General features: G+C 39.5%; 1 protein-coding gene across 1 annotated transcript; it reads left to right on the top strand.

Annotated features, from left to right (window-relative positions):
• The first annotated feature begins 1,137 nt into the window (after positions 1–1,137).
• Positions 1,138–22,377, top strand: LOC136749516 (nesprin-2). The gene is made up of 13 exons (XM_066703903.1): positions 1,138–1,220; positions 13,613–13,953; positions 14,429–14,579; positions 14,992–15,174; positions 15,902–16,039; positions 16,920–17,114; positions 17,608–17,857; positions 18,188–18,300; positions 18,900–18,975; positions 19,450–19,646; positions 20,887–21,066; positions 21,301–21,362; positions 21,471–22,377. The coding sequence occupies exons 2-13, from the start codon at positions 13,634–13,636 to the stop codon at positions 21,703–21,705; spliced, it is 2,100 nt and encodes a 699-aa protein (XP_066560000.1). The 5' UTR covers positions 1,138–1,220; positions 13,613–13,633; the 3' UTR covers positions 21,706–22,377.

Below are 22,377 nucleotides of genomic sequence, written 5' to 3'. Positions count from 1 at the left end.
ATAATCACTGAATTATATATTAACCCCTGTGCAGGCGAGACTTATGCTATGCTGTAGAGTGGAAATGTATTATCTTGGATATTTGCATAAACAATAAATGCAACGGTTATTAGCAGAGAAATCTTTTGGACATTGACTGGCTGCTTCACTAATTATTTGGGTTTTTACTTGCATGCATGAGAAATGCAGCCCCAGTCCCATCCAGTAGCTTGACTCTGTATCTGTCTCATATTTACTTTTCTGCCTTTACTCAGATAAGACACTCTATGTGTCAGCCTGAATGTTTAGCTTTCTCCTCTTTAATGAATTACACTGCCCCTAAGGAGCGTTGCCTATTAATATTCTTTTAGCTAATCTACTGCAGCTTTTTCCAATAACACATTACAGTGCAGGAGAAGAATTATAGAACAACAATAGCACAGCTGCTGGTGAGCCATCAATGCAAAGTGAATTAAATAACCTTTGAATGCAAGACCCTAAACTGCTACTAGGTATATCCCTTCCCCTCCTGAAAAACAAACATTTATTCCTACACTTACAGCTGCTTCTCTGAAATCACTTGCAGGTATTCTTTTGAGATATTCCTACAGGTTTTGATGCAGAAAAAATACAGGTTCAGTGCGTCATCAACACTGTAAAGGTGCAGAACAAATCTTCCGCCTTATCTGACAAGCAGCTGTAAAACACTGCTGGGGGAAAAAAATATATATATATGTATATATAATCTGTTGTGTGCACATCCATTAAAGCACAACACAATGGGTATGTTGGTGTTGGTTACTCTATTAGGTCAATAAAAAGATAAGGCTTAAACGGCAGTAATGTTGGTTTAAGGGCCTTCTCAAAACTCCCATTCATATACTTAGTTTTGTGGGTTTGGAAGTAATTCAACTGTAGCATATTTTCACTTGAAGTGTGTTTTTCAGTTTAATAATTGAATAAATATATGAAAAATAGCTAATTTAAATATTGAATAAATAGATAAAAAATACACCTTGTCTCTCCAGGGCACTCTTTTTGGAGTCACATAGTCAATTGAACTCTTGCTCCGTGTCGAAGTACAGAAGGGAGTGGTTCTCACAGCTCAGGTTTCCTCAGAGAGGGAGGGGCGCTTACTTACCTGCAGCAGTGCTGAAAGCGACAGGTACGTGCTCTGCATCCTCACTCGACCTGCTGTCTCTTCGCTTCAATGTGACCAAAAGCTACCCACGATTTTCTTGGTGAGAAAAGCGGTGTTTTGGGGAAGATAAAATGCTAGTGGTGGTACCTTGACTTTAATTTGCTGGTGTTGACTCAACAAATAACAAACAAACACATTTAAAGCACCCACAACCTGACATGGAGACCCCATAGCAAGGCAAGTGAGTGCATTCATTGATTTGTCAGTATATCGCATTGTATTGTTTTAGTTTGTATTGGACGTGTCATGCCTCTTGTCTGCAGTAGCGTGATCTCGTTGATTTCCATGAGTAAACTCACACCCTGTACAGGAATAGTATGACATTATACAAACATTTTATTCGTGGAAACAAGTTGTACAACAATTTGAATAGAAAACCACAAGCGTGGAGTACAATGTATTTCTTACTCATGCTGAACACAATTCTTTGTATTTCAGTATTACCATCGTGTATTGATTAGATTCGTATTCAGCTTCTTAGTATAATTATGTTCCTGTTCATGAACGCAGTATTACACGTTTTCCTTTGTTTGTTGTCTATATCTATCATGTTGATTGATTGAACAAAGGGATTAACACCAAAAAATAAATAGAAACGACTTCATCTGAGATTCAGGAAGTTATTTATTGCAGTAAGCAGTTTAAAACAACATTGTTTGGTTGAACTTCCTGGAGAAACGTTGCCTTGGGAAACGTTTCACAACTTAACTATAGCAAATGATTAGTTTTGCAATGCGCAATGGATTACAGTTTTAAATGTGTGTTTACTGTGTTGTCGAGAATCAAAAAAAGATGTTGCTACTGATATATAGGCTATTTCAATCTGAATCCGCTTGCGCTCATTTGCTAGGTTTAAATTTAATCGTGACAAGCTTCCTCTTAAGAAGGAATAAGTCGCGTTCGTGTAGCGCATTCACGCAGTTGTGCGCAGATCTGCGCTGCACCGCCAATGGGATCGGTGGAATTCTGCAGAACTGCGTAGAACGCGACCTACAATCAAATTGTTCTCAGTTTCTGCATAAATTAATTAAGTCACCATGTATTGAGATGAACATAAAGTTGCCTTCTTCCGTAGAAATGCGTTTGTGCTTTTGTATAAGGATTGTTGGATGTTTGTTAATGTAATTTTCAAAAATGTACTTTACCTCTTAGTTCACCTATGACAGTGTATCTGGCTCCTACAATAATATTGAAGCATGAATCCTAGTTATTTCAGTGACTGCCATTATTAAACCTTGAGGTAATATTTCACTAATGTGTGTTACTAAAACACCATCACAGCTGGCAAACCTCCCCCCACCTTCTCACAGCCTTAAGGAATACTCTCATTGCTGATACTAAATGTGAAATTCTATCAATTTCTGTGGCCTTCAGATAAATATGTTTGGTTGGCACAAAAAGTGCATACTTTGGTGCAAACAGGTGCATCTCATTGTAATCAAATAGTGTCCTTATCCACCTCTAAAACCTGTGTTGAATTTTTATTTACTTCTTATCCCTGTTTCTGAAGTCACACATGCCCCCTCCCACACACATGACAGTAATTTGTTCCTCAGTTTCTGCCCCCGATCAGCTCCTCCTCCAATGTTTTTATTTTATTATGTGTCTTTCTTAACCAGGTTACCTGGAGTATTCACCTGACGGTTTATAGCAAAAACAAGGTGACACGCACTGTCATTGTTAAAAAATAAAAAATAAAAATTATTACCTTACAGATTTCTGACAATCTAGCGAGAAATCCATTAGGTTCCAAAGGCAGGGAAACTATTGTCTTGGCTTTGGCAGCCATTAGCCTACCTGGTGCTTTTACCTCTTTGCGTTAGTTATTAGTTTCTTTTAACTTTTTTGGCTCCCAACAGCATTTGCCGAAGAGCATGTGGAATTGTATTTCATGCTGTTGTAAAGTTTCTGGTAAAAGTAAAACCAATGGTGAAATGGCTGTTGTGTTGTGTGCCTTTTGAAGTAGTGTATGACCAGTCTGTGTGAAGGAGGAATTTTGGTGAGCATTATACATGTCCTGCTCCCTCAAAACCAAGGTCCTTGTGTCCAGCTCCCAGTCATGAGTTATTAATTTCCCCTACAAGCTCAAATGGCTTTGAAGGAACCATAGTTTACCTTCTATTGATATATCTTAATACATTTTGCAGCAGTGTATTTCTAAAGATATTGCAATTGCAGAGAGCACTCTAGAATTAACCTCAAAAGCTTTGGCTTTGCTATGTGATTTGATTCCCAGAAGAATTTAATCTCACCAAGTCCCTGTGACACAGTTTTGATTTTGCTGTGTTACAAGTTTGGCAATAGGTGCTACAATGATACATTTAGGTTGTATTAAATGATTTGTAATCATTCAACATGGAGATATCAAACAGCACACCAATCTCCCCTCGCCTGTATACCAAAAACACACTACACTAGTGATGACTGTACTGTTTGTCTAAATGCACAGTGTGTCTAAGTGCCAAACATAATGCTGAGAATGTTCACTTTGGGATCCTTTCCAGATATGTAGCTAACCTGAATACCCATATCAACTTCTAGCATTGTTCAATGCTCTATATTTTGGAGCCCTCCTACTTTTAGGTTATGGTGCATAGTTCTTATGACAAAAGTTAAAGGAATTTATCTATTGTTTTAAAACCATTGTTACAGGCTTTTGAATCCAAAGTATCTGTATTTTAAGTGACCTTTCTTTTCCTTGTTCGCCACTGAGTAGCTTCTGCTTATTCTACTTGACAAAACCCTGCTTTCTAAAGTGTGCAGTTGTTTTTTCCCTCTTTTGTTTTTCTGAGACAGTATATCTCTGGGACATTTCCATTTGGGAATAGCTTTGTAGGCCCTCATGTGATCCATTTCTACAAAAATAGCCTTGGATTAATTTGAAGAAAAACACATTTAAAGGGAAATGGCTTCCAACAAAGCTACAGGTTACAAAGTTCCCAGGTTCCAGGTTAGACTACAAATGCTAATATGGTAAAAGCCCTAAAGCATAAGAGATGAAAACTGAGCCCAAAACTTCTCCCTGTGCAGGTTTAATGTATGGTATACATAAATCTTTGTGGGATTAAATTGAGCAAAGACACATGACTTGAACTGCATCAATAAATAGGTTCTTCCTTGGAAAGACTACAAATATATCATTTGTTGGTTTCAAAGGTCCTAGCTTATCAGAATTTTAACAACATGGAACTCAAGTGTGCTACAGTTTGGCTTTGTGCAGTAATTTATGATTAAAATGATTTGATATCTAACTTGATTTAAGTCTTGAGCTGATAAGCTGAATTCATAACTCTCTTGAAGAGTTTGTATGGGTTATTTGGGGTTTATATTTCACCTCATTGGGACAAACAGATACTAATGTATTGACCTTAGTGCTGTTGTTGCACGTGATGTTTGCGTGTCAAAACTGCTTATTTGAATGTGTCAGGAATCTGTAGATCCTCTTTGATGTTCCGCTGTTTGTGTATGTTTTTTGAAAATGCTGTCGGCAGAAGATACATTTCCAATATGGGAATGCAAGTTTATTTACAGTAAACATATCCTGTCCTGTACATTTTCTTGCTGGTTTAGATGTTTTCTTATATATGCTGCAAAATTTTAAGAGAGAGCTGATTTCAGAGACAACTGCCCAATGTAATTTTAGGTAGAGTGGTCCTAGACTAGAGCTAGTCAGGATTTGTGAAACCAGCCAATTGGGCATAAACAAGGAGGACAAGCAGAGTTCTTTAACAATTAAACATTAACAAGTGGAGGAGGGCAGAATGATCTCATTCATTCAGTAGCCTATTTATTTGTCAGACCGGTTTGGTTTTGGAGTTCACACTAGGAACATAAAAAAACATTAAAGGAAAACATGGCATGGAGCCCAGTTTTGGATTTGGGATTGACTCGGCAAAACGCAGGCTCCTGCTGCTTTGGCTGGAGATGTCTTTGCCATATTTAAATAATATATAGCTGTGCATAATATACTTTAAAGGTCAAGAGGGTGGCAGCACAGCAAACTTTGCAAGAGATGAGAGATCTTTGACTATTCCAGTCCCCAGGGCCTCCCCAAAGAGGTCAGATATTTGATCCACCCAGCAGGTTATCAATCATCTGACTACTTCTGCAGCTTAAAAGTAGTGTAAATTCTGATCAAAGCCAATTTGCATGTCCTAGACTAGTAAGTAAATTAGTGTTTTATAATCCATGCAAAGCACTGCAGGCTTAGGACCTGGATTGTCAAAAAAATAAATAGTATGCCTGCTGTTGGGGGGTGGATTTCTGAGCAGCACTGTACTCTTTCCTTATTCTCAGTGATTTTCACTGGAAATAAATAGAGAATCTTTGTGGGTAAATGTCCCTGTTTTATGAATTATTTATTTCTTAGCAGACACCCTTACAAAATATCAGAGCAATACAAAGTGCAATAATACAGTGCAATTCAGGCAGAATACATTTTACAAATTTAGAGTTTGCACAAGTGTATAGGAGATACAGTAAGCAATATATAAGGTCTTACATCCTAGATTGTAAAAACTGATAAGTGCAGACAAGATGTTAAGTCAAAGTTAAGAAGGGAGAGGGAGCATAGGGGAAATCAAAATAAACAATACAAGTGCTATTAATGCAAAGGCAAGAGTATGACAGAACATTGTATAAGTGCAATATTACAGGAAAATGAAAGACTAAATTTACAAGTACAGTCTGAAAAGATGTCTTGGGTAATTGCCAGAAGGAGGTCATAGACTCTGCCGTTTAGGAGCCAGGGATGAGAAGGAGCGGCTCTGGAGGAAGAAAAGTGCAGAGGAGGCAGAGTTAGTCTTCTGGCACTGGAAGACCACAGCGGTCTGGAGGGGATGTATGGAGAGACGAGGGTCTGCAGGTAACTCGGTGCAGTGTGGTCGAGACAACGGTAGGTGAGGGTTACTGTCTTGAACTGAATGCCTGCCGGTAGCGTGTGCGAATCGGGGCAGAGAGAATACCAGACGAGCCGCAGAGTTCTGGATGAGCTGGAGTGGGCGGGTAGTAGTTGCAGGCAGGCCGGCCAGTAGGGAGTTGCAGTAGTGCAGGCGGGAGAGGACCAGGGACTGGACGAGCAGCTGAGTCGAGTAGTTGGTGAGGAAGGGTCGGATTTGGCGTATGTTGCTCAGGAAGAATCTGCAGGTGGGTGTCAGTGTGGTGATGTGCCGAGTGTAGGAGAGTGTGGGATTGAGCGTGACTCCTAGGTTCTTAGTGGAAGAAGAGGGACAGAGTGTTGTCGTTTCCAAGGGGATTGCGATGGAGAGATCAGCAGAAGGTGAGGAAGAGCGGGGAAAAAAGCAATGATCAGATTTGGAGAAGTTGAGCTTGAGGTCATGTGAGTGCATCCAGGCAGAGATAGCAGACCAACAGGAAGATCTTGGCTTCATATGCGTACAATGGTAAGAGAAACCATTGGGATGTGATGAGGGGGTCCAGGGAGTGAGTGTAGAGAGAGAACAGGAGGGGACCCAGGACGGAGCCTTGGGGTACACCTGTAAGGAGAGGTTTTGGGGGTGGATGAGGAACCTCACCATGTCACTTGGTAGGTCCGGGCATGTTTTACAATTACAAGATTCTCTGAACTTATGCTTCTATGGGGAAGGTGTGTGTGGCAAAAAATACAAGCTTCTTTATCCATTCCTTTTAACAAAAATCAAACTTTTTCTTTCACTTCTCCTTAGTAAGGTGGATGACATTCTTGTATATCAATTACCAAGCTTTAAAAAGAAAAACAACATGGAAACTCGGTTTGCATTACATTGTGGGTATAACTATGTGTAGTTGCAATATGAGCCAAAACCAGGTGGTGCATATTTCCCATTTCCATACCCTATAATAAGTTTGCATAGGCCAATCTGCAGTGACATATTAAACAAACACAATTTAATATGTAAAGCTTGTCTGCTTCTAACACCTAGGAGATCTAGGCAAGGACTGGTTGTCATCGGTTTCATGACCCTGCAGTGATCTTGAGAGTAGATGGTTTGTTTGTCTTCTGTTTCCAGTGCAGGCATTGTCAATGTTCAAGCTCTTCTCTGCACCTCAAACTGCAATACTGAGAGATTGAATTTCCTGTAGCTTTTATTGTCATTTACTTCTGAATCTTCAGTCTAGTTTGCAATGTGTGTAATTGTTTCTGTTGCATCTGTTGACTGTTACTTGCAGAGGAGATTTTACTCTTACCATGTAAAACAAAGCTAAGATCTGTTATGTTTTTATATGACTTGAAGTTCGAATGGCATTAAATAAATGAAACCAGGGCAGGGCGAAACATCAAAAACTGTCTATGGTTACTTTTTAGTTTATTTGTCTCAATTGCAAGGTTTAAGACATCACTTTTTAGGGTTTCTGCCTCCCACTGTCTCTTAACAAGCAGTTTAATTAAATTGGTTTTGATCCTGGTGAATGATGATAACAAAAAAACAAAAGATCTGTGGCGAGAACCATGCAAACAACATGCAGCTGAGTCATCAAGTAAAGACAAAAAGAACGGCATTGGCCAGGTTACTAAAGGAAGGCCTCTCTGCCTTCCTTTAGTTCAGCCAGGGCAATTTACATTTTTCTCCTGAAGCTCCTCCTGCGACCTGAAATCAGGTGTTTCCGGTATCTCTTCCCCTTGTTGTCCTAGGCCCTGGGATGAGGGAGGGAGGCAGAAAGGTGCATTTGTTTGCTTTGTGCACCTTTGTTCTTTCTCCACAATGAGCCAGTCACTCTTCTGCAGCCCTGGGACTAGAGCAGCAGACTCTCCAGTTTCTACTTACCCCTGAGTCTCCCTGTCTCCACCCCGAGCACAAAATATGTGAATTTCTTCTCGTGACAGTCATACATCCCAGATGCAATGCATCAAGGCAGAAAAAGGGAGAAGCAACAAAACAAACAAAAAAAAGAAAAAATGACCATAACACATACATAATCGTTTGTATTATTATTGTCTTAACACCACAGCTTGCTTCTCAGCAGGGGGTTTCAAAAGTCACAGTTCTACAAGTTATATTTAAGCCTTCATCACAGTTCTACAAGTTATATTTAAGCCTTCAATGTGGTTAAAGACAGGTCCTTATATTAATTAATAGCCATTAATAGCTTCTAATAAGTTATTGTGTAGGATGGGAGGGGGGGGGCGGAGTGAGGCAGAAGATTGCTTTGACAACCACCGTCCGCTCTGAGAGGAGCGCTTTAAAAGACACCAGGGTAGTGTCACGACTGCTGAGCCAGTGAACAACAACAGTCCTCTGTGTGTATTTGTTCACCACTCTCTGGCACGTTTTGAAATAAGCACTGCAATTATTTACTCCATACACGTGTGTCAGCTCTTTGTCCATTCGACAGTCACTATAGTGTGTTTATTGTGACCTGTGCCTTAATACAGAAAAGATAGGCTTGGCTTGCATAATAACAATAAGTAATGATCATTAAGTAAATTGCATTTTTTTTTTTTTTCCATTTGGGGCAAATGCTGAGACGTGGTTTATTATGATGAGATAAAGGATGGCTTTGCAAATAAGGATCCCATTTATAAACTTTTGTGTCTCTTGTGAAACTGGCAGCCTAATGATATGACGCTCATTACTGCAATTCATCTGGGCCTCATCCGGTTTGCCAGCTTTTCAGTCTTTTACCAATTGTCATAGAAGAATGCCTTGTGTGTCTTGCTTGAAAGAAAGCACATTTGGAGGGAAAAAGAAAAAAAAAACAGATTGAGAACCAAGTGAATGCACTTAACAGAAGGATATTGGTGCATTTCAAAAAGTCGTCCCTTTCTCATAGCTTGCAAGTCAGTATTTACAAAATATTCACTAGTATGATTAGTGCACAACCATAATACAATTTGTATTGATTTAATTTTATTTTTGAACACATGTAACTGTAACCTTTGTGTAGTGACAAAACTATCAGGTTCTAAAACTGAAAGTCATCTTGTGTGTGTGCGTGCATATGTGCATTTTTTGCATTGATTTTGGTTTCTGTTGGCAATTCAACATCTTGCTTGTTTATTTTCCAAGCCTCTTCTGCCTTTAACTTCCCCTTTGCTGTAAGCACTGAGGGGAACGTTGCCAAGCAGGCAGCTGATATGCACTTTATATAACTATGACTTCATTATTCTCCTGCTTACTTATACACTGTTAAATCTCCTGTAGTTCATGGTGATTTCCCCTATGCCCCATCACTTTAGCTAATACCCAGTACCTCACTGCATCATGTCAGCACTTGTTACCTTTTCAACTATGTATTATTTGTATTTTATATTATCTGTATAATCTACATTTATTATTTATAAATTGTACTTGTATTCTTAATTAGAATTTTGTATTGTATTACTACACTTTTGTATTGCTCATGTAACCTGTAAGTTACCCTGGATAAGGGTGTCTGCCAATAAAAAAATCTTAATAATAATATTATTATTATTATGACTTGTATGCTGAGACTCCCAGAAAGCATATAATGTCCCCTTACACCCAGTGCCCAATATGCACAGGTTCTGAGAAGCCAAGAGTTTCCCCTCTTCCCAAGGATAGGAATACCTGAGAAAAGTATTATTCTGAACCCCTTTCTTACTTTTGGTTTTAGTGAAGGATTTTAAGAACTGTGCAGGTACTCTTGTTATTGGTAACTGTTTAGATATAGGATGCTATATAATTAAGTTCACATTAAATTCTTTCAAGTGTTACTTTTGTTGCCCAGTTTACCAGAGGATATTATCATCCTGCAATGTTGTTGATAAAGTACTTGTTGTATAAGGCTAGATCTGTAATTTGTGCCTTGGGATAATGGTTGGACTTATTGAAACCAACAAACAAACAAATGGGAGCAGGAAACTAAAATAGTTTCATAATCGCCGCAAGACTATAAAATATCAACAGAAGGAGTTCTAGACGGCAAAATAGTTTGTGGTTCCCAAAGTAATCTCATCCCTGTGAAACAAATATCACTCCAGTCTGTTTGACCATCTACATCCAAGCCCTTGGGATATACCAACTACCAAATATGACTGCTCTGTTTTATGTTTTGTTTTATTGAGACGTTTCATTTGCATACAGCAAGGCCATTGTACTAACACATGAAAAACTAATTTCATTTTTCTGCGGAGCCACAATGAAACCTGAGCTAAGTTTTAGTATGGAACTCAGGTCAACAGGTTACAAGCTATGAATAAGGAAAGACATAAGATACTGCCATTACAGAACACATTTTTGTTTCACCCTGAAATTGTTAAGAAATTCAACCCCCCCACCCAACAGCAACGAATACATTTGCACAGTATTATTTTTGAACAATGGTTGAAATTCATGACAGTAATGTTATTTAAACGCTCTGTATTTTCAAAAAGGTGAAGCTTTCTTTATGGAGAACAAAACCTAATTTTAAGACGCCCAAGGATTTTCATCCCAGTGCTTTTGGGTATAATTATAATCTTTTATAATCCTTTTTAAAGTACTTTTCTCCCCCTCTTTTTTCTGCTTTTCTTTTTCTAAAACAAAAAGGTGCATATTGCATTTCCCCTTTATTGCGAATTAGTGTTATATCCCATGAAACCAAAGTGTTTGGAGGTTGGTTTGCTACTCCTTATGGAAGGAAAGAATAGTGCCCTTGCTTTGTAGAACAGGATTTCTCCTGTATACTGATGCCAATAATGAGTATTTTCCAAATGGCAGTGCATGAAAGCAGATTCTTGGTAAACTTATTTTAGCTCTTCCATTAATGGGAAGAAAAACATGACTTGAATAGCTTTTTTTGCTTTTCTTTCTGACATTAAAGTCAAAAAGTGGGTTCAATCTTGTACATTGAGTTAAGGTATTACTTGGCAAAACTGTAAACAGAATGAGGGAAGCAATTTTAAAACCACTGATTTAAGTCTGGCTCTACGTTCTCCCTTTTAAAGATAGCCCCTTGCAATTCTGTGGTTCAGTTAAACTTCCATTATATCAATACATTAACACAAGTTAGGAGTATATATTAAAAAAATTACTTGATTTCTACAGCAACAGGACGAATGCTTGGCAGAATTCTGCTTGTTCTCGTATAGTTCACTGACCCTGCCTTTTTACAGAATATCAATATTGGTCAAGGTATACTCTTGGGACAAATGTGTTGTAATGCATTAGTGAGTGTGATTAAGGACCACACCTTATGTGTAGTCTGTACATAGCTGGCACTGGATGAAACAATTTTAATGTTTCTCTTGATGGTTAAACCTATGTCTTGCATTTCACCCAGTTTTTGTTTTGGGCTTAAGTCTACCGCTAAGCTTTAAAAGATGCATGTCTGGCCTCTGTTAAAGCTAGTATCATGACTGATGGACTTTGAGTTTCATGGGGAGGTCATTCCATGCCACTTCATTCTGGTACAATTGTTTATCAACTGGGCTATTACTGCAAAGCACCTTTTTAGACCCTTGGTTATGATGGAATGCAAGGTCCATGCTTAACTATGTTCAGTTATAAACGGCCCATGAAAAGATGTATGGGGCTGGAAAGGATCCAAGGAAAAGCAATTTAGTATCTCCCAGGGTAAAGAGTATAACTTATATGGACGAGTGGATAGAACTGAATAATTATTTTTCCCTTGAAGGTAAAAGGACATTTGGGAGAGGTGTTCTGATAATAATCCAAAAAGGGAGTTGGTAAACTCAAGTCTCAGGTGACTGCATCACAGGCTATTAGACCGAACCAGAGGCTGCTTTTAACATTTCAGTGTTAACCGATTCAGTGTGAAAGAAGGGTGATGTATCGGTTATTTTTATTTTTTATTTCTCTCCACAGTTTTGGTTGACATGGGCCTTGCAACATGCAACCAGCTCATATTCAATAATGCCTTACCCCTTCTAACTAATATCGATCGCTGTATGTTTTAAAAGTATTTCTGCACCCTCATTACAGTAGATCCTGTACCTGGCACAGACCGGAAAGAAGACCGTTTGAGCGGTTTGACTGCTTTTTGTTAATCCTATTATGGTTCCCTGTGATCTTTTTGGAATCCAGTGTGTACACAGAGAGAACAGAGACCGATAAGCCATTGCGAGAGATTTTATTGTGTATTTATTGTACCATCTAACCGGAAACCAGATAACATTGCTAAGGACTCCAGACAGAGACTGCACTGACTTCACCTGACTCATTACCTATATCCCATCACTCGGGTAAGAAAAAGATCCCTGCATTTCAAGTTCTTTCATTTGGGAGGGGAATGACATTTTAAAGATGCGTGTCTTTAAACCACAAACAGAAGTTACTCTGGTTGGTGCTGAATGTTGATAAAATATATAAATCGCTAATGTCTATGGACATGGTCCTAGATAGCTATGGGTCTTCTGTTAGTTTTTCCTGCATCATAATTATCAATGATTAATCATTGATTGTGAAGCTCAGAGGAATTCTTCACTCGAGGAAGAGTTTAAACATTGAAGAGTTTAAACTACCCATTTAAACCTGTTGTGCTCTGACTCTCCAAGAATTAGAATGAGTATCACAGAATTGTATTTTTACTTTCTACCCATTTGATAATTGGAATCTGACAACACTACTTTTGATTTAGATATCATGCATATCCTTACAGAAACTGGGCCCTTTAGTATGCTTTAGTATGATTTCCCCTCTAATGGGTTGTATTGAAGACCATCCGCAGTGTTCCATGAAACTCCACACTGCTGTTCAAGAAATGTGTTCTGACAGTCTGCCACTGTGCATCTGCACAATCCCCTGCACTGCTGACTGATCCTGAAAGGCTTTTCAAACCGAAGTCACAATCCATGAATAACGGATGGAAAAAGGGCCATCCCTGTTAACTTGCAGAGGTTTTGGCCAGATTAGATTTTGTAGTGCGGTGTCGCGGTAATGCAGGCATGAATTAAGATCCCTAATTATAGGGCAGATCGTTAATTTCTGAGTCAGTTCAGGCGGACTACTGCTTATCTTCTTATTGCAGGAGAGTGTTGATAAGGTTCTTAATGGTCTTCAAAGTATATACCAAGTGTATTTCTAAAATGTATGCTAAAAAGGGGATTTTTTAAACCAAAGGAAAATCACAACAATGATTTAATCAGTTTCTTGTTTAGAAATCCATTGTTGGTGACAGTGGCTCTTGGACCATTCCAAGGTGGTACTGGTATTGGAAAAGTGAGTTGAATAGTTCTTATTTTTCCTTAATCAAGCAGTTGGAGTAAGATCCATGAAGGTTGAAAACTATATTTTAATTCAAATTTTAGAAGTTCATCATAATGTTGCTCTACAGTTCTGACTGGAAGATTTATAACTCGAGTCATATTGCCTATATGAGGGTTCCTTGTGTGTAGTCCTCAATGGCCACAGTTTTCTAGTTTTCATTCCACCTGAGCTCCTGATTACCTAGTTTAGCTCACAATCTACTCAGCCAAACTCTTAACATAGGTCTGAATTAGGTCATCTTAATATCTCCACTCTCATACAACAGATTGCCCTCTGTGATGCCGAGATGCCTGGTGATTCCCCAGTGAGGGGAGCACAGTATCCTGAGAACTACCTGAACCCTCTCCTTGGCTGTATACTGGATTTTAGTGATATTGACTGGGGAAATGATAAGGAACAACCAGTGGACCTTCTCGGACAGGATCCTTCTGATGCTCAGATCCATGGTGTGGACTGGCATGGGACATCTACCGAACCCATACATCCATCATGCCAACTACGCAATATATCCGAGATCAATGGAAACCACCTAGACTCACTTCCACAAGGGCTGGAGCACCAGGGAAACTTTATTTCTTGTACTACGTCTGTGGAGAAACGCATCCAGTGAGTATTCTATTTCCAAGGTTGATGGTCAAAGGTTGCGATCTAGGTATACTTGAGGAAACTCAACACAAAGACCTTGAGCAGGTGAAATCAAGGAAATCTACCTCTAGATAGATGCAGGGCATAGAAATTGGTAGCACATTTGTAAGCTAAGAATTATGGCTGCAAAGTGTCAAGCCACATTTGTTGATGCTAGGTCTTTTTAAAGTAATTTAAGTAAATTGCTCAATGAGAAATAATGAAGAAGACTGGCCCATTTGTATCTTCCATTCTGTGATTTTAATATAAAATGTTATAGTTGAAATTGAAGACTCCTGGTTATCAACAGGACAAGGTCTCCAAAAAGTCAGTTCCAGTTCAGCCAAACTGTGAGTTCTGTTATAGTCACCCAGTTTAATGTGAGTGTGTTAAATGCTGGTGAATGTTCATGTTGGGGGGCCTGCTTAATTTAGTGTTATCTTTCTATGCATTTGAGGTTGGAGCAGAGGGGGAAACTGTGGAATGAGTTTATGAAGGCACACTCAGACTTCAATGACTGGTTGCGATTGGCTGAAAGCTTGGCAGCCTCCCCAAACTCTGCCCACGTCCTCTATGTCACTGCCAAAGAGGAGCTGAAGAAGTTTGAAGTGAGCTCAGATCCTTTCTCTAATCATCTCTGCTCTCTTCCAAATATCCTTAAGCAAAAATGATTTCCATTATATCATCTCTAGATTCAATCTGACATTTCATTAAAAATAAAAAACATAGCAGTTGGAACTATCTGAATATTCTTACTGTTGTTAAGCAGGTGGTGGGGAAAAAGGTTTGTTACCTTTTAAAGATACAAGCTTTACACCTGCTATAGAACATTTTAAAGGAATCCTACCCAATGTTTCTCATTAATAAGTCTTTGATTGTTATGGATCCTTAATTAAGCTGTCCAAAATCTGTTCATGATAATTAATGAGCCCAGATTGTTCCTCTGGATTCCACTGAGCCTAGTTACAAAATGCATTGTCGAAGCTGAAGTCAGTTTTCTTGATCGTTTTTGTTGCTCAGGGCTTACAGAGAGAGGTGAGAGCTCGTCTTTACCCATTGGAGTCAATGACCCAGCAGTATCGGTGTCTGGCCAGGTTGTATGGTGGGGGATGGGGTGCAAGGCTGCGGACAATGGTTCAAGACAGCAGCCAACGCTTGGATCATGTCAGCAGGACAGTAGAAAATGTGTGCCGTAGACTCAAGGTAGGCTCCTTAATCCCAAAGTAACCAATGTACAGTAAAGTGCGGTCATAAATCACCAGCAGCAAGCTCAATTAGACTAAGCCAATAATAAAGCTCACCTTTAGCCCTAACAGTTATACCATTTTGACCACCCACACACCACTAAATGCTTGGAAAAGCACACACCATCTGGCACTTAAGGGTGGTTTTACTCTTGGTAATTAGATTGTACCACCCACTGATGATAAGTGGAAGTGATCAATTGGACAATTTAATTCTGTCATTTTATTGCTGCCAGTGTTACTAACAATGCCATGGCAATTCAAGTTGGTTTATTAATTTGTTTGTTTATTTTACCTTGGAAAACAAGTGTGCAGGTTTGTGCCACTTGACCATCAGTGATTCAACGGAAAACAAGTATGAGGACTTTATATAACAGTTAGTGTGTACATCGTAAATATCAACAGCCTCCACCTCTTGGCATCACTGCAAGTCTTGCTTTCTATGGAAGACTTGGCAGAGAAACTACTGGGACCAACTGCTTTCTGTAATTGATAACCACATTTGCTTAACTGGTAAAAACATACTCACTAGAACATGATGAAAAGGCCCAAGATCACAATGGCTGGGCCCACAGCCAATTGGGAAACACAACAGCAGAAACTCCCTGTCTGTACGTAATATTAACCACTGGAAAAGGTGATTGTTGATTTACTTGTTTAGTTGAATGGCCTTATTTTCCCCTTAGTACTTTGTGAGCCAGCACGAGGAGTTTGAAAGCGAGCGGGAGAACATTGCCGTCTGGCTGGCAGAGATGGACATCCGGCTGACTGAAGTGGAACATTTCTACGGAAACAACACATCAGAAAAGATGAGGGAGCTCCAGGTGAGGGGGGGGGATTAGATTAGTGGCATATAGTTGTAAAAGCACATTCAGATTCATATACGCCTTTTTCTTTACATTGTTGCTTCTGTAACCTTTGCTGAGAAAAGGTACACAGCATTTACAATCCATGCATTAAATGTGACCTCCTACTAAGTGAGGTACAGTAAAAGAATGGTCTACCTCATTTAATGTATGAAATCCTGGAAATGAAAATACCTTGATATTGTGCATTTTCTCATTTACCAAATGTTAATGGAAGATTAAAGTATTATAATCTGGACATTGATATGTAATCTGTTTGGACTTCGCTTCATATAATTCACATTCAGAATAGTGGTTTGTGCTTGACCAGGCTTGGCATTGTTATTTATTTTTTTTGCGGTTGGAGGTGGTCATTGAATCTCTGTAGACCTTCTATCGTTGTGCACAACTGCATTTGCGCCTTAATATTTTGCAGAGTATGATCCAAGATCAACATATTCCTAAATTGCATAGCTGTTTATATTTTACATATAGTTCTTAAGGATAAAATGCCTGATTTGTAACTTTTTGATGAACTAGGAAATGTTTGTCTACATGTGTAACATTGTGTACACACCATGCTGGGGTAATTTTCTGCTGTGCAGTCCCAGGTTTTGGACATGGAAAAAACTGTCCAATTCCTGTCTCTGCTTCGGCCTATTGCTCCACTCGCCTCACTTACTAATAGAAAAATTTTGAGCAAAACTTTGAGGGATGTCATAATGCTTCAGTGCTGAGGGCACCTCTTAAAAGTAAAATAATCACAAAAAGGATAATTGGAATAGAGAACCAGTTTAGTCTGGATCAGTGCAACGTGTAAAATCTTGGTGCTGATCTGCTGTCCTGGTTTCTCGGTTAGACCTTCCAGGCGGCAGTGGGGGAGAATGCAGAGCGGCTGAACGGGCTGCTGGAGCGAGGGGAGCGCTTGATCCAGCGCAGCGAGCCTGGGGATGCTGAGGAGATTGAGCAGGAAATGCAGGAGTTGCTGCTGTACTGTGCCCGGGTATTCGAGGGGGTGGGGAGACTACACACACGCCTGCTCAGCATGAGACTGGTAAGACCTCTGTACACCTGCTCTGAGATCTACTTACCATCTACTTGCCTTTGCTGGTGGCCTGTGTCTGCAGGGATGATAGCTCTCCAGCTACCCCAAGTACCACGATCCTGTAAGATCTGTATCTGTTGACCTAACAGTTGATGAAGACCTAGGTGGAATGGTCAACTCATTCAAGACTTGGAAGTGAAGATATCAGACCCCTATGGCAAATTGTAAGAAATAATAAGGGGCATCCTTGAGTCACAGATATCAGAGCAATGTGGCTCAAGGCTTCATGAAACTTGGCTTATGGGTCCGAGATCTTGACTTTAGAAGGCAAGTGTTTTATTGTTTGTTTTGGTTAATTGAAGCACTGTCATGCTAAACAAAGTTTTTGGTTTAGATGTGTAATAAACTGTCTGGTTCAAATTTGACTGTAGGCTGCCTCCTGGTGGTAATAGTGGATGTGTACGGTTTATGCCTTGTCTGTTTGTCTTGTTGGCCTGCCCAGGTGTTTGAGGAGGACTGGCTCTCAGACCAACACGCGCTCTCAGATTGTGGCTCTGAGGGGCAGTGGGAGGACGAGGGGATTTATGATCGGAGCAGCACATCGGACCCTCAGCACTCCCTTTCCCTTCCTGCTGGGCTAGATGCCAACTCCAGCCTGGACTCACTGGCCCTCGAATGGGACCCCTCTGTGGATGTGGGGCGCTCCGGTTCTCACGATGATGCAGACTCCTCCTACTTCAGCGCCATCACTGGTAACCCAACACCTAACAACCCACAACTTTAAATCTTGTATGAAATCTATGTAAGGAACTTCTTATTTTTTCCCATTATTTTTTCCCCTCCTATAGGTGATAATCTAATTATACCATCTTGCTGGGTATACAGTTTATAAAAAGAAATGAGCAGCAGTTGACATTTAAGCTCTTTTTTTTTTTTTTTTTTTTATATATAGCAAAGATGTTTTAATGGTTTTGTCACATAGGTGCAATATATTTGATCACAAAGGATCTAATATTATTTTTACTAATTATATGTATTTCTCCTGGAGTGAGTAACACTTTTTTTTTTTTCCGTAATGCCAGGACTACATCATGTGGGCGATAGCTTGTCTAAAGATGCACGTACAAAGAGACAAAGTTTCCTGGATTCTTTTGGCTCGAGATCTGATATGACTGAAGCTGAGACTACAGATATGGTAAAGCCTTGAAGAACATCTTGTCAACTTTGCTATATCTATTTCCACAGGGAAAATATCTGCACAATATACAATTCCCAGACAGCTTAGGTTAATAGGTTTGTTTTAAATGCAGGGATTTCAATAATGAGGCTTAGATGCTGGGTGATTTGAAATCCTTACCGGATCCTTACTTGGTCCCAAAGATGTGAGGACCACTGAAACAAAATCTCAAAGGGTTAGTCAGGGGAACAGTTGAGAAAAGGGAATGAATATGTATAAAGATTAAATTGGTAAAAGCACATGGACACACGACACATTTGCACATTTAACAGTATTTTAATGTCAATCACAGTATACAGCACTGGACAAGTTAGTGGATGTATTGATAGCATGGATTAACTGACTCCGGGGAAAATTGACACGTACCACATATACTCTTAATGTCAAAATTAATTCAAAATGGAAACGGGTTTAAGGTTTTTAGTATTTATCTTGTGATGGATGAATGCACCAGCTCTTGATTCTCCCCAGGGATCAGTGTCTCAGAAGAGTGGTGGCAACTTTCTGTTTCTCTGACAAATTCCCTGACTGCTTCTGTAAAAACAATTTTTTTTCAGTACACCGAAAGTGACGTGCAATGTACAGGAACAAGACAGTCTGATGTGTCTGTCTTGGCTGAGAGTCTAGTGCTAGGTGAGTGAATCATCTTAAGTGACACCCACTGAAAACAAAACCGAACCAAAAAAAAAAAAAGGAATTGTTCAGTAATCTGAATATGTACATTCAGAGGCATAAGAACATAGAACATAAAGTTTACAAATGAGAGGAGGCCATTCAACTCATCGTGCTCGTTTGGTGTCAGTTAATAACTGAGTGATCCAAGGATCCTATCCAGTCTGACTTGAAATGTTCACAAATTTTCAGCTTCACCACATTGCTGGGGACTTTGTTCCAGATTGTGACGACTCTCTGTGTGAAGAGGTGTCTCTTGTTTTCTGTTTTGAATGCCCAATTTGAATTTCATCTGCCAAGTGTCGGTCCACAACTGAATATGATCCAAGTCCCTTTGAATAGCCTGTGCTGCCAAGATTGTATCTGATTGTATCTGGTATAGCATCGACTCCACTCACCCTTGATGAAATTTCATATGGGTATTTATATTGGCAGGTGTTGCTGAAGAAAGTCCTTGCCACACCTCCAGGAAGTATTTAACACCCGGAGGACACCTGTCTGAGCCTGTGACCTTTGACCCGGAACGTATCAGTGCCTGGCTGGGGCAAACGGAACCGTCTCGAAGATGCATGTCAAGCGTTCAAGAGGGGGTGGCCTGTGGCAATGCCATGGAGACTGAAGAGAATTTGAAGGTACATGTGATGCCCCCTTATGTACCCGTGTTCCAACCCTATTATATTATAACTGTATTAAGCTTACTGTCCAATAGTATCTTCAGCTACACAAGATCAGAATATTCCACCAAGTACTGGCGTCCTTCCTTATTTACACCTTGTATTCAACACCTGTTCATTGTTTGCTAAGAAAATCACATTTTTAGAAGATGGAGCCTTAACATTTGCTTCTAGTTTGGTACAGCCTATTCAAATCCTGCCAAATCTGTGAAAGAGCCATTTTGCTGTGGCATTAAATAAAAGAAAATTACACTTGCATTCATCCACATTCCATGGCATCACCTCACTTTAACTTTAGATACCCACACCATTATGTGGACAGTTACATAGACTTCCAAAAGCTTTGTGGGAGACTTATGACTGCTTTGTATTACTTTGTAATGCTTTCCTTCCCTGTGTTAACTACTGATCCTTTTATTACACTATGCACATTTGTGACTTGCAGTGCTTTCTGGTAAGTATAACGCTTTATATTAAATTGATTGTTGCTCTTGTAAGTCACCTTGGGTGGTGATGTGCACATTCTTTAAAACAGATTGCTTGTTCCCATACATAAGCATGATTTTTTTTTTTAAATAAGTTAATGGATTTGAAAAAAATAGGCTGCAACATTTAGGGGTTTTAGTTGTTGTTTTTGCAGCTCTAAATAGTCTTCTGAAACCTGATTGCTGCCAGAGACTTCCATTTGAAACAGCCGTGTAGTTGACAAAAAAACCTGTGCTGCTTATTAAGCCAAGAGAGTCTCATTAGCTTCCATTATCATTTCAAAGACGTTCTAATCATTTTTGTCTGCCCCAGGGCTTAATTGGCAGCGTATGGAATTAGCCGTGTAGAAGTGGTGGCATGCTTGTTGCTAGTTTGTAGGAGATCAGTGTACAAAATAGATGAGCTGCAACCTGTGCTCTTCCACTAGATAATCTGTCCATTCACAGGAACCTCACTTGAAAGAGACATGTAATTTGACAAAAATAAATATAATCTGTTTTTGTGGGCTGACCAGTATATGGATCAGACTACTTTTCTGGTAAAATATTTACAATCGCATGGAACATCCAGTCATAAGATGTTCTGATTTAAAGTTGCACCGAGTTAATTGTACCCCATCTGTGAAAAAGTCCATCAAGCTTCAATGCTAAGGTGTTTTAGGCTCTCTGATTGGTTGTATTAATATATGACTTGCTCTCTGTCCATGTTGAAGGGTTGCAGTCCACCCCAGGACAGAAGTCTCTGTAGTGTCCCAGAGGGTACCCCTCCAATACCACCTAGTATCTGCCTTAGTCCTGATGGGTGTGTCTTCCAGTCCCAGCCAGAGATGGAGCAGTTGCACTGGGGTTTCCCATCCATGTTGAACAGCAGGAAAAGACGCTCGTTGCTCCAGGTTAATCACTTATCACTTAATTATACATTTGTCTAAAGTTGTTAACCTGAGAGTTTGAAGTAGCACATTCCTTGTAGCTTATTTGTAACCTTGTCATGGAAATATTGGACTGAGAACATAGAAATGTAATGGAAATCTTCGTTTCACCCCAAACCGTTCCATATCAATGGTATTGATATCCTACAGTAAAAGTATTTTAACATTTGTTTCCATGCCTCTCTCTGTCATTTCCAGTTTCAGAAGAAGAGGATAAGGTCCCCTCCCTTGTCTGAAGTCAAGATCAATATTGAGAGAGAGTAAGACTTTCAACTTCTTGTTTGTAAATGTGAAATTCATAAAAAGTCCGCTGAAACATGTTCCAGACTCCTTCCTCTCCTTCCTCTCCTTCCTCTTTTTATATTCAGGTTTCAGGTTGCCTCTCCGAAGCGGGCGAGTTGTACTTCCCGGCTACTCAAAGCTGCCGTGTTTTTTCGCACGGTAAAAGCTGCAATCTTCATCCACCTCCTGCTGGCTCTTCTGCTGGTCCTAATCAGTCAGATCCCAGTCACTGCCAAAGAGCTCAGCTGCCACCATGCAAACAATTTTGCACGCTCTTTCCACATCATGCTGCACTACATCAACGGGCCCCCGCCCACTTAATCACCACTGCATCCAGCTGTGGATTGAACTGTTGCAATCTTACAAAACCGTGGTAATGTGCGTTAGATTTCACATTTCCCATGGAAAAAAAAGAGTATCTATTTTTGACTTTTAGAGGTTGAATGAGTAAATTGAGTCTCTGCACTTTAGCCTGTCATGTTTGATTGATAAATGTAAACTTTAAATTAACAATTTGTGATTTGTGACTTTTTGAATAGGGTCTGTCTGTGTAACAGACTTTTAGCATTAATGAAAGGTAAATATTTATCCATAAAATGTCATTCATTTTCCTTAATCAAGGGACAAGAGTCCTTTTGTCATTGTACATTTCAAACTTTTTTTTTCAAGGGGAAATAGGTTCTCCCAGCACAAGGTGTTTCTTTTGTAGTTCTGGCTGCACAATGAAGTATAGATTTAGGATTCCTAAAGCCTTAACATGCACTTTTGTCTGAAGGACAAACCTGCATTGGTTTCTGCTCTTACCACAATTTGGAATAGTTTTTGATCATGAGTTATTTAAAAGCGGCACACTTGAAATGTATGACCCCCCCCCTTAGAACTTATCCCATTTTGTACTGTATTGTTTGTGAACTGTAAATATATTTTTGTAAACCTTCAGAGGGCATTTCAAGTGTGATTTTGTACAATAAATAAAAATTGATAGAAAACTGA

The sequence above is a fragment of the Amia ocellicauda genome, chromosome 5 (assembly GCF_036373705.1).
Source record: "Amia ocellicauda isolate fAmiCal2 chromosome 5, fAmiCal2.hap1, whole genome shotgun sequence".
Taxonomy (NCBI): domain Eukaryota; kingdom Metazoa; phylum Chordata; class Actinopteri; order Amiiformes; family Amiidae; genus Amia; species Amia ocellicauda.
The sequence above is the reverse complement of the archived record's forward strand: the minus strand, read 5'-3'. Positions and strand labels throughout refer to the sequence as shown.

What these genes read in the sequence shown, in the direction of transcription:
- LOC136749516 (XM_066703903.1), top strand. Translation starts at nt 13,634, where the DNA reads ATGCCTGGTGATTCCCCAGTGAGGGGAGCACAGTATCCTGAGAACTAC. An exon ending in AGGAGCTGAAGAAGTTTGAA is followed by an intron (nt 14,580 to 14,991) that starts GTGAGCTCAGAT and finishes TTTGTTGCTCAG; the next exon opens with GGCTTACAGAGAGAGGTGAG. An exon ending in AAAAGATGAGGGAGCTCCAG is followed by an intron (nt 16,040 to 16,919) that starts GTGAGGGGGGGG and finishes TTTCTCGGTTAG; the next exon opens with ACCTTCCAGGCGGCAGTGGG.